The following is a 12832-nucleotide window of genomic DNA, read 5'->3' as shown; positions in this document are numbered from 1 at the left end:
TCCGACGGAAGAATTAGATACATATTTTGCTCGCAAGAGTATACCACACACACATGCACGTAACAAACGCCCTTGTGCGCCGCCGTGCTGCGAGATCGTGCGGAAGGTCTGTAGGCGACACGCGCCTGATATAGTTTTCGAACAAATTCAGCTGTATGAAAGACAGAGCAGGAAGCAGACAGGTTAATCAAGCTGTATTATATTTTCATATTAATTGACCTTCCACGAGAAGTCGCATAATTTTGCATAAAATCGGCAACCCTAACTATGAGCCAATAAATATAATTGCTTAGACCAGCGCGTGCTTGTCACTGCAATAGCACGTGTTTCAAAGCTTTCAACTCCACGTTGCCTGCGGAGCATTAATAACCAATCCTTGCCTGTCAGCGACGCTTAAACAACCTGATCACCCTTTACTCTTACAGGCGCAGCATTTTACATAACGTATCACATAACCCTGTAGGACCACAGCCCTCAATCCCCCAAACATTCAATACTCGTGTCTAGCACGAAATCTGTGTACAACGGCACGTTTGTATGTATGTAGCACGTTATAACTTTATTCATACGCCATTAGCCTGCAAAAAAGATCCACTGTCCCTTGTGCCATATCGGCCACAACCAGTGGCAAATTTCTTCGCGTAGCTTGCGAACGCGCGGTGTTATCCATAACCCGGGAGCAACGTCTCATTAAGGCGGTAAATATAGTTGATGTGCGGAGTGTTTATCGTTTTCGTCCGTTTGCTAATTTATCAGAATGAAATCTCCGACGTGCTTCTAAGCTCCCACTCGGTGATGGTTTAGCAACGCTCATCCAGCTTGAGTGAAAAACCTCATTTTTATTCGAGCTATAGTTCCAGTTTTACACGTGTCATGAAGTCCTTGCTTCACACACGATGTGGCGTGAGCCAGCTACATTACAATTACACGTGTTTATAAACACACGCGTGTTATATAAACCAGCGTATTTGTATCTATAACATGCACCACGCATTACTAACAACGCGCTACGGCCCATAAAATTATAGCCAACCCCGTTTTCATATAAATCGATTTAATTTCTAATAATTTTCATTCGCCAAAAATCCTATAAATTACGTATAATATACCATCCCAAATTCAGACTGTGCTGATTTTATATCGGCGGCTAATTTCGTAATCGTCTACAAAAGAATCGTGCCTAGTAAATTTATCAGGCGCGTTCTAAGGAAACAATCGATTTCACAGTTGAGCGCGCATACATATAGTAGACATTACAGGGAAAATAATCATGGTGTGCGATTCTGTAGGTACTCACGTTGCTATGCACAGAAAAGCCCACTTTCCCACGGAGAATATAAGCCCCAAACACCCGAAAGCCAGAATATATCATAATTAACTTATATGACAAAATTAAGCCTAGATCACGAAACCATCGTAAATCTCTAGGATAGAAGCAATACTCCGCCGTAACGATAATGTATGTCTGATTTTATTTAATTAGTCGACTGTAGACTTGAAGATAAAAATTGAATTATACGTCATGGCCCACTGAAATATCGCGAGGTGTAAAGAGCACGGCAACATATATGTTAGCGTAATATACACGTGAACAGCTGTTGTTTATTGACATTATACATTCACGAGCAACATAAAACTATCATAAAAATTATACAGGCTATCTGAATATATATATATATATATAGGCTACCTACAAAGGTCCCAAGTTGGGAAAATCCAAGAAAGGGATCACTTGTGAGAATGGTCCATCGCCGTTTTTTCGCGGTGCGCAAAAAAAGGAAAAAAGTTGTGGCGGGCAGCGACATGTGTTTGTCGCGACGCGCCACCATGTAAAATATAATGCAAATTCATGTTAATTTATGGTCACACAACGACGTTATTGTGAAAACAAAAGTGTTTGGCATTTGTGGCCTTTTATTGTTCGCTGGAATCAAAGTACATCAACAACTACGGCAAATTTAGTAATTTACTGATGTAAATTTTAATATATGGCTGAAAAATGTTACGACCGGGACTTTCTGGACTCTTAACGGGACACCGGATCCAGCATGTCGACCCGGGACGATCCCGGTGAGACCGGGACACTTGGGACGTCTGTACCTAATACCTATACGTATAAATTACGCAACGGCATGGATCACGCAATTGTAGCTAGGCCAGTAGGCCTACCAATAATATACCAATGATAGGTATAAGTATACCAATAATTATATACGAGACATCTATATGGACATGACGGCGTTTTAGGTCAAGTTCATCCTTAAGCTAATATGAATCGAATTCCACGGATACAGAATAACGATATCTATTCTATGCCTGTCGTACTTCGTCACACATGCACGCACGCGTGCCCACGCACACACACACCCACGCACACATGCACGCACGCCATAGGATATTCACAAAAGGTTTTTCGCCAATCCACGTGCTGCCGTCGTTTGACTGCGGGGCTAGTGTATCATGGACTCCCCGGATGTAAACAATAATTCAAAGACATAATGTACACAGCAAGGAGGTACACAGGTGTCTCCAGGTGTCACGTAGTTAATTTAGACGCTGTGATAATATAAATGCTTTTTGTGTGTTCAGTTGAATACCAAACTCTTTGGCTATATGACTGACTTTACTTCCTGAAACTATGGATGTTAGCGTTGCGAATGGCAATAGGGAAAAGGTGTCCGATTCCACAGACAGTGATAGCATTGAAATGTACGTGTATTACTGACTTGCCATAGCTTACTTTTTGCCATAGAAAATTGTGAAAATCAATAATATAAACTTGCAGTTTACAGTGTGGTTCCATTACTATTGATTGTGCCACCTCTCCCTAGCTCTAGTACTATAGCCCGCGTTCATTGGCTGCCTGCACAGGCACTTGGAACGTCTCAATAAAAAAAATTAATGGTAAATATACACGAAATGTACCAAAGTCTTAATGTTTCTCTACTATATTTCGCCTATAATCACCTGTAAATGCCAGTCAAATGCTCATCTGCAACACGCAAGTACACCACACGCCCACGCTGTGCACAAACAACATGAATAAGAGAGCAGGTAGGAAAGCGTGATCGCAAAATTCGCTCAACGCTCGCTTCATTTCACACCTTTACAGCACAAATACACATCCAACAGCTTCCATCTTGGTATCCATGTGTACAGAAATATTCACTTGTTCGAATTATAACGCTGGCCTTTGTTCATACCTACTCCTGCCATAACCCGACCAGGCTGTGTGACTAACGTCAATACACCGCCTGACATCCATCCATTGAAAAATCTTGTAGCTGTACAAAAACTACCGAACAATTACGTATATCTCAAATAAAATGATCATCTAAGCATTTCTGCCTTGTTTTTTATCAAATATAACCTTCACCTTATAGTATTCCAGCGTTGTTATTAAAACTAATACCTCAGTTTGCTGTGCACAGTGTAAATTTCAAGAGCCAAACCGAAATTTCAACTAACCGCCAACCGCCATGTTTGCAATGCGCATGATTTTCGAACGGCACGCGGAAAACCCGAAACGACATAACATACCATAACGTTGCTACTTGCGTTGGCGCGAGCATAAAGAAGCATCATATACTCGTATATATATAAATATTAAAACATTGAAAACCAGGAATCGTCAATCTACAACAACTTAATAATTATCATTGCGAAGATATGTACTTGCGTTGTATTTGGCCTACGCACTGTGAAAATCAGGTACATTGCCGATTTTAGTTGCACTAAACATGGCAGACATGGCGGCTGTCTGGTTGTTTTGATCCAATTAATCTCAGAAAAACGGTATAACTCAATAAATAAGTAGCGCCCAGTAGCGCCCAGTTACCGCGAGCAAGCCAGAGGTTTATAGATTCGTTTGAGCTATTACATGTGACGCTAGCTGTGTCGATGGTTGGATACCGAGCCAACTACAAGGAATTGTGGGCAAGAAATTGAAACGGTATTCTAACCCTAGCAATACCGTTTCTTGGAGCTACTCCTGCCAGAGATATCTCGTGAAATCCTGCACGAAATGTGCTCTCCGTAAAAATGTAAAGAGGATGTTATCATCCGAAAATCCTTAATGGCGCTACTTTTGATCGATCACTGTAGTCGTGTGTGCGTGACGTCATTCCCGTGCGTGACGTCATTCCCGTGCGTGACGTCATTCCCGTGCGTGACGTCATTCCCGCGCGCATTGTGTTTGGCTTGGCGGGCCTCGAGCTGGAGCTCGGAGGCCGGCAGCAGCTCATCCCGGCATGCAATGCGCCGCCATTACTCGTGTATAAATAGACATGTTGTCCTCTTTACATTTTCACGGAGAGCACATTTCGTGCAGGATTTCACGAGATATCTCTGGCGGGAGTAGGTATATGAACAAAGGCCAGCATTATAATTCGAACAAGTAAACATTTCTGTACACATGGATACCAAGATGGAAGCTGTTGGATGTGTATTTGTGCTGTGAAGGTGTGAAATGAAGCGAGCGTTGAGCGAATGTTTCAATCACGCTTTCCTACCTGCTCTCTTATTCATGTTGTTTGTGCACAGCGCGGGCGTGCGGTGTACTTGCGTGTTGCAGATGAGCATTTGACTAGCATTTACAGGTGATTATAGGCGAAATAGAGTAGAGAAACATTAAGACTTTGGTACATTTCGTGTTTATTTACCATTAATTTTTTTATTTAGACGTTCCAAGTGCCTGTGACCACAGGCACTTAGGCCGTTTCAATAATAAAATGATGGTTAATAAATACAACTTGTCAGTACTAGACCTACTAGTACCAGTACCAGTAATAGTCTTAATGTTTGATTTGACTTAATAACTTCACTTCAATACTGTCCAATACACCGCTACAACACATAGCGCGCACGCCATTGTGCATGCACAAATACACAGTAGGATAGAGTGTACACAGTAGGAGGGAACACAGTAGAAGGGAAATACACAGTAGGAGGGAATACACTCTATCCTACTGTGTATTTGTGCATGCACAATGGCGTGCGCGCTATAATACTGTGTTGTAGCGGTGTATTGGACGGTATTGAAGTAAAGTTATTAGATCAAATCAAACATGGGTTAAGACTATTACTGGTACTGGTACTGGTAGGTCTAGTAGGCCTACTGACAAGTTGTATTTATTAACTATCATTTTATTATTGAAACGGCCCAAGTGCCTGTGGCTGCCTGCGGCAGTTAATGAACGCGGGCTATAGTACTAGAGCTAACCTCTCCCTATCCCTAACCCGACCAGGCTGTGTGACTAACGTCAATATACACACTATATAGGTCTAGGGTCTCCTAACCGGGTAACCCTAGCAAATACCTTTTCTTGGAGCTACCCTATCCCTAGCCCTAGTCCCAAATTCTAAACATAACCCTAGTCCTTATCCATAACAATAACGTTAACCCTAAGCTAACCTTAATTTAATTTATTATAAGAAGGAAAAGATGTTGACCTCGTGTAGCAGGAGGATTAATGAATAACAACAACAACAACAACAACAATGTTGAGTTGAGATGATGAGTACGAAACCTGGTGGATAGCAGAGAAATAGGATAGAACAGCATGGCAGCTAGTCATTATAACCACTAACCAGTACCCGAGAATCTCCCTAGCTTTTCGTCAAGTTTTATTGATAGTAAAATATAATGTTCCCCAGATGCTAACTCCAGATAATTGTCGTTATATGTGGACCAGTGTATATTACTCTGCTGTAGAGTAAAATATGACGTGCGATTCGGTTATTGGTATAGCAATTGATATGAATGCCCTATTTAATTTTTAAATACATGGCACACCTGGCTTACGGACTAGCTTTTCGAAAGGAAAGTAACTAGACAACATAGGTGTTTTTTGTTCGTTAATGTAGTTATACTCGTTATGAATAAGTGCCATTTTAGTATTTATTGCTTTGCAATATGACGACGTACGTGTTCAGTAAGGCTGAGAGGGTCTATGTCCCCTAGGGTACTGCCGGAATATGCCAGACCGTACCTCGCCTACTCCACTAACGAGTCTAGGGAGTCGCCTATGCCTACTCCCTAACCCTAACCCTAACCCTAACCCTAATCCTAACTTTAACCATATCAGATAGTTACCAGGGTACGTTCCGGTATACCAGACCGTACCCAGGGTACGTTCCGGCAGTACCCTGGGGGACATAGACCCTATGAGCTTCAGTAAGATGCCTGCCCTTATTGCAACAGCAGTGTTTTCTCAGCAAACATTAAAAGTTCAACAATTTTGTTTGTTAGCCATTTGTTTGATCTGCCTCTTTAGTGAGCAGCCAGAATGGGCTGCAGCTGTGCAGGATAGAGGTGATTTGTTTTACGTGGAGGGAAAGAGCAGCGCCGAAAGAATCGCTGCACCAGTGGAGAGCAAGACTAATGGCAAGACTAATGAGATGAATACAGTAGTGAACAACAATTACAATAAAGTGAAAGGTCAGTTCATTACTCGCATCTAATCAACAGTTGCTCGTTAGCTTTGCGTTTCGTACTGTTTGTAGGCAGCAAGTCGCCAGAGAAAAGCTAGATATTGTCAACATATGAATAATATATAACTAGAGCAAGACTAATAATCCAATTATTTGTCCCAAGGTAGAACAAAATTATAAATGCACCACACACATGCACCAGTTCTGTATGTAGTTGATGGTACCCCCTTAACATCCCTAAACTATTGATTAAATATATGACAATATATGACAACTAAACTACATGCTCGTTTTTTCTGCCGCAGGGTTAGTGAACAAAACGAAACATGAAACGGACATATTAAGAGATCTCCTCACCGACCACGTTCCACATTCCGTATCATTCTACGATTCGCCGACTGGCAAAGTAATTGAGGTTTACCTTGACGTTGATCCTACCAGACGTAACTACGGACGACGAGCATCACGGTGTGAAACTTTGTTTGGAATAATACCAGGTGAGATGTGGATATACTACAAAAGCCAAACGATGATGCACAGAATCGAACATAAGTCACAAACTACCCAAAACAATAATTACTCGGTCACAGACAATATACACAGAATGTGTGGTATAGGGGTTGTTGTATGAAAAGGCATCATAAATTGAACTGTAAGTAAATATTGGGCTTGGAAAATGAACTCGTGTGTATCATGACATACTACTAGCTCAAAGGAAGTACAACTCGTGAATCACCTTACAATGTAGTTTTATGATGCAGTATCAGCTGTGTACATTCAGTTATTTCTCACATCATTTATCACCTTGTTAATAAGCGGCAAAGAAAAAACGGTTGGAAGTTTTTGGGCCACATTTTTTAGAAAAAAGCCTAGAGCTGAAGTAAATTACACTGAGTATTTCTTTTATACATGTAGAAACAGGCATACATTTACATGCATACAATGCTGAAATGACATATTTATGAGATCTTTCTGGTGACACGTGCATCTGCAATTTCAAGTGTAAATGCTAACAATACATAACTACACGAAAATTTTCCATGTTAAAACCCATTTTTGGAAGTTATACTATAATCACTGTTACTAAACTAAATTATGCATTCCTATCATAAAACCCTTGTAGACATAAATTTTTATGGACCACTTTATACATTGATTACCATGTCCATACATTCATGCATGTTGCATTTATGTTTAAAAAAAAGACAATTCTCGTGACATCTAATTGTCAGTTCCACTCTGCTGTTGATTTTGTGCCTTTTGGATTCTTTTAACACGTATAATGAGGGCGTGTTCCAGTCTGCTAGTCCCTCTATCAAGGGATTCAGTAGTTGTATCAACATTTCCAAATTCTCAAGTGACTGTCTGTCTCTGATTGTGCATTCGTTAGTTGGATTTACTTTCCCTAAAAGTGGCACATGTTGGAATTTGCTTTGTATTTAGTTTCTATTGAATTCCAGTATTTTAATTAATTTTTCTTTTAACAGTACCATTATCAATATTTGAAGAGCATTGATATCACTGCATTTTTATAAAGTCTGTCGTTTTACTTTTAAGCACGTTGTCTTTCCCATGTACTCTGGCTCCCTTTTAATGCGTTTTTACATACCTATCTTGTGGTTTTAACAGTCAAACATAGTCTGTGGCTTTTCTATGAGGTTTTATCTGCATTACACAATGTGCTATACCTCGCTTGTCCACCCTAGGTTCTGAATTATCCTTGCAGATCGAAGATATATGCTTCTATACAGAAATTATGGTGCATTCCCTCACAGTTCACACACTGATTTCATTTGCTTAACAGATTGAATGGAAATGCACGTCAAGTGTGAAAAGGCAAATATTGATTCAATGAATATGGCAATAGTGTCTGGGAAATTCGTTAGCTATTAATTAATTATTTTTGTCTCGGTAAGCATACTGTAACGTTTGATTTGTGGTTGTAGGCCACTTCTCAGAAAAGGACAGCAATGGCCTCAGCAATAGAGACTCGGTGGACGACTTGAGAATCATGGTCCAGGGACTACTACCGTCCGGAGAAGCTGAGAGAAGTGGCAACGTTAAACTAGGCGAGTTTTAAATGTGATAAAATGTGATCTTAATATTAAAATTATCTTTTCTCAATTGAATCGAATTGCAAAATTTATACATGTCGATAAATTAGTCCTTATGCGTTAGCGAACATAATACTGATTACTCCAGCATAAATATTATTATGAGTTTGTGCAGTTATTGGCTATAAAACACCAAATGAACAACAACCTTGCGCAGGTTTGCATTCCTGAGATTCACGAGAATGAAATTGAAAGTGCTGCCAAAAAGCAAGTGCACGTGTTTACGTGACATAAATTCTTCTAGACTGGTACACTATCTTGGCATGTAGACAGTGTTAACCAGGGAAAATAGGGGAATTTATTTTTTAGGGGCTACTTTTCAAGATCGCGTGCATGAAAATAGCTCTCTAAAATTTGGTTTGCCTTGAACTCTATGCAAATTTACGGGGGCTCGATCTTTTTGGCATTTCGGGGGCTAAATCGCCCCGAGCCCCCGTGTATTTTTTTCACTGGTGTTAACATAGTGTAGAGACAGGGCACCAGTCAATGGTATCTCACGAGAACCAGAGTCACGTTCTAGAGATGCTAATGCAATCCTCTTATCGTGATATATATTTAACCTTTCAGGAGACTGGTTACGATGTATCAACGACTTCGAAATTAACTATAACAATGTCAACAGCATCTTGTCTGCAATCGTGGGACCGAAGAGGGTAAGTCATAGTTAATGATTGCTTGTTTTAATAGCTCACAATTGTTACAACTAGAAAGTTGAAATTTGGAAATATTTTATGGAATTAAAGTAGTGTGGTTGCATTGAACTAGAAACTGCAGTGGTCAGAGTTGCTTACAGTATATTGGTGAGCTGTTTTTTATTCGGTTTTATTCTGAATTCCAAAGGTTCTGTTCAAAAGTGCTATTTGCCTGATTTATCCTAAGATGCTAGGTTCGATAAAATTGTTTCTCAATTTCTCATTCTTAAAATGCTTATATAATACAATATCAGTACATATAAGCATAGTTATGTTTTTGTAATCTTGAAATAATGATGTATTTTACATATGGTAGGTATGTGTTTAGCACAAGTTATATAACAGCACTAGTTAATAACGATGTCAGTTTGCGTTTTGCATATTGCGACAGAGTTTTAAACTTGCAATGTTACAAAGTTAAGTTGGGTTTTGAATAGCAAAATAATATCGCATACGTGCCGATCGAGTGGTGTGCTGTGTTAACAAGATGACATCTGAACTTTTTGAACATCAAGTAATATAGCTAATAGCACCAGGAACAACTACATATATTAGATTTTATTAGCTACAGTCCTGCTGGATGCTGTGAGCTACAGTCCTGCTGTGTGCTGTGAGCTACAGTCCTGCTGGGTACTGTTAGCTACAGTCCTGCTGGGTACTGTTAGCTACAGTCCTGCTGGATGCTGTGAGCTACAGTCCTGCTGGATGCTGTGAGCTACAGTCCTGCTGTGACCTACAGTCCTGCTGGATGCTGTGAGCTACAGTCAGCTTATGTGCATGTGACGCTAATGCATAGGTTCAAATCGAGTCTATGTATAGTTTACAGTCAAGCTGATCCTGCATTAGCTTTTGAGATAGAGCTCACAGATCCTCAGTCAGGAAGTTTCAGCTGTCCGCCTGATGCCTACACAAGTCCTAAGTGACGATCTGTAACGTGTGAGCTACAGTGCCCTGTGTCTGGATGCTGTGAGCCTACAGTCCCCTTGCTGTGAAATGCTGTGAAGCATACAGTTCCTGCTGTGTGACTGTGAGTCTACAAGCGTGGCTGGCATGATTTATAGCTAGAAGTTTACCAGTACGCCGTTGCGCCTGCCCGTACGCTTGTAGAGCACCTCACAGTTCTGCTTGGGTGCTGTTGGTTTTAGTCTTACATGTCCTGTTTGCATGCTGTGTGTAGCTACTAGTCCTGCTGGGTACTGGTGAGCTCTATCAGTCCTTGCTTTGGTGCTGTGAGCTACAGTCCTGGCTGGTGGCTGTGAAGCTTAGCAGTCCCTGCTGGCGTGGGGGGGGGCCTTGTGAGCTACGATCGGCATACCGTTTCCTGCGTTAAGTACTGGATGCTGCTGAGCTACAGTCCTGCTGGGTGCTGTGAGCTAACAGTCTTGCTGGGCTGGCTGTGCCACCTGTCTCAAACTACGTCCGCTGCCCAGTTGTAGAATGCTGTGAGCTCACAGTCCTGCGAAAGGCTGCTGTTGTAGCCTTACCAGCTCACTGCGTCCCTTGTGATTGCATGTGAGCTATCAGTCGACTGCATCGGATGGTGCTGCTGCAGCTTCTCACAGTCATTGACTTTCGGTGCCTCGATGAAGCCGTACAGGTCGTGGTGACTTTGGTATAGTCTTTGGTGAGCTACACAGTAGTGTACCTGCTGGGACCCTGCTTGTGTAACGTCTAGCAGTCCTGCTGATGCTGCCGTGGCAGAGCTACTGCTCAGTCCTCGCCTCGTGTGTTGCTGTTGAATAGCTCCACAGTGTCCTGCTGTGCTTACTGTGTACCTGACTGAGCGTCTCTCGTGATCGTGCTTATAATCTGCAGGTTTGCACATGAGCACATTCACTGCAACAACTTGAGTATACATCATGCCAAACCAAATACGCCGAGGTCCTTTGGGCTAACCTGTTCTCTAATCCACCAGAAATCACCGCGTCCGCCGTTGTGTGATTCGTGTGTACTCGTATGTACTACAGTCCAACACTCGATGTTTGCTCGCACTGAACGAGCAAATCAGGGGCCGCAAAGAGAACGAGTTAACGTCGGCCCGCACTCCAGTGTCTTCCAGCAGCCACTGATTACCGATTCGCCCACCGCTAATACTAATAGGACGCTTTCACAGCGTAAATTGCGTTGATCTTTGCGCTGCTGTTTTTACTTCAAAAAGCGCGGGAGCTGCGTGAGCGATTGCGATATTGGCGCGAGAACGCGCGCGCGTTGTCGAGTCCGAGCCACAGGCACTTGGAGCGTTTCAATAAAATATAATGCTAATTAAATACGAAATATATTTACTACCAAAGTGTTAATGTTTCTCTACTCTCCTTCACCTAGTATTATTGCCGACAAGCCGTGCTGCAAATACTCCAATGACAGCAAACACACGCCCACCGAATGCACGCTGCTGCGCCGCTGCACGCTATGTACACTTACACATAAATATATCTATAGATATTTATGTGTAAGTGTGCATATAGGGTGCAGCGGCGCAGCAGCGTAGCAGCGTGCATTCGGTGGGCGTGTGTTTGCTGTCGTTGGAGCATTTGCAGCACGGCTTGTCGGCAATAATACTAGGTGAAGGAGAGTAGAGAAACATTAATTAAGACTTTGGTAGTAAATAGATTTCGTATTTATTTAGCATTGTATTTTATTGAAACGCTCCAAGTGCCTGTGGTCCGTGCAGTGTTTTCCTGATTCGTGGCTTGGCTGTTGGCCGCGCAACGGAGATGCAAGCTAATACGCGCATCCGCTAAATTTAATTGGATTTCCCGCAATGTGTGGAGAGAGACACACGAAAGTAATTTGATGGGAATCACGCTATCTTTCCGTGACACGTACGTGATATTGATATTGACTGCAGAAGGAAGAAGGCTGGCAACGGAATTGGTTATTAATAATTTGCGTGTCTAAATTCGTGTGTAAGAAATGTATTGGATTATTCTTGCAATAAATTATATAAGTAAAAGTTACTGTATGTATATGGCTGGATAGATAAGTATGGATACACACGTATAGTTACAGATTATAAATGATTAATTTTAATCTTGAAATTTGTTGCAAATTTAATCGTTTACACTCTCGCTATCGGTAATGTGTGTAAGTAAGTGTACGAAAGCTCGATCCATATCTTCAATATTTTCACGAACCTGACAAGGTTTTAAATCACGAACAAAGCCTCTAAATCATCTGCAACCGTGAGTTATTTATTTTGCAGCGGTCACGAGTCGACTGAATGTGAATTGGGCCGTCATATTACTAAATGTGAATATGAGCGCAGCTATTCCATGATTCGCTGCATACTTCTAACATTCCGCGGAAAGATTGTCCACGTAATATATAGTCACACAGCGAAAAATTATATAGCGTCACATAGCAAAAAGCGTAAACAATTATATATATTTATGTGTGTGTGTGTGTGTGTGCGTGCGTGTTTGTGTGTGTGCGTGCGTTCGTGCGTGCGTGCGTGCGTGCGTGCCTGCGTGCGTGCGTGTTTGTGTGTGCGTACGTGCGGGTGGGCGGGCGTGCGTCCGTCTGTGTGTGCGTGCATGCGTGCGTTCATGCGCTGCATATGTGTGCGAGCGTGCGTGCGTGCGTGCGTGCGTGCGT

General features: G+C 41.8%; 1 protein-coding gene across 1 annotated transcript in view; it reads left to right on the top strand.

Annotated features, from left to right (window-relative positions):
- Positions 1–2467: 2467 nt before the first annotated feature.
- LOC106808945 (protein inturned-like) overlaps positions 2468–12832 on the top strand; it is a gene marked incomplete at its 3' end in the record, with an annotated part of 137392 nt that continues 127027 nt past the window's right edge. The window contains 5 exon segments of the mRNA XM_014811868.1: positions 2468–2709; positions 6276–6439; positions 6738–6929; positions 8379–8501; positions 9114–9199. Coding sequence (XP_014667354.1) covers positions 2639–2709; positions 6276–6439; positions 6738–6929; positions 8379–8501; positions 9114–9199 — 636 coding nt within the window.

Source organism: Priapulus caudatus, unplaced genomic scaffold (genome assembly GCF_000485595.1).
Source record: "Priapulus caudatus unplaced genomic scaffold, Priapulus_caudatus-5.0.1 Scaffold316, whole genome shotgun sequence".
NCBI lineage: Eukaryota > Metazoa > Priapulida > Priapulimorpha > Priapulimorphida > Priapulidae > Priapulus > Priapulus caudatus.
This window is presented reverse-complemented; position numbering and strand designations above follow the sequence as displayed.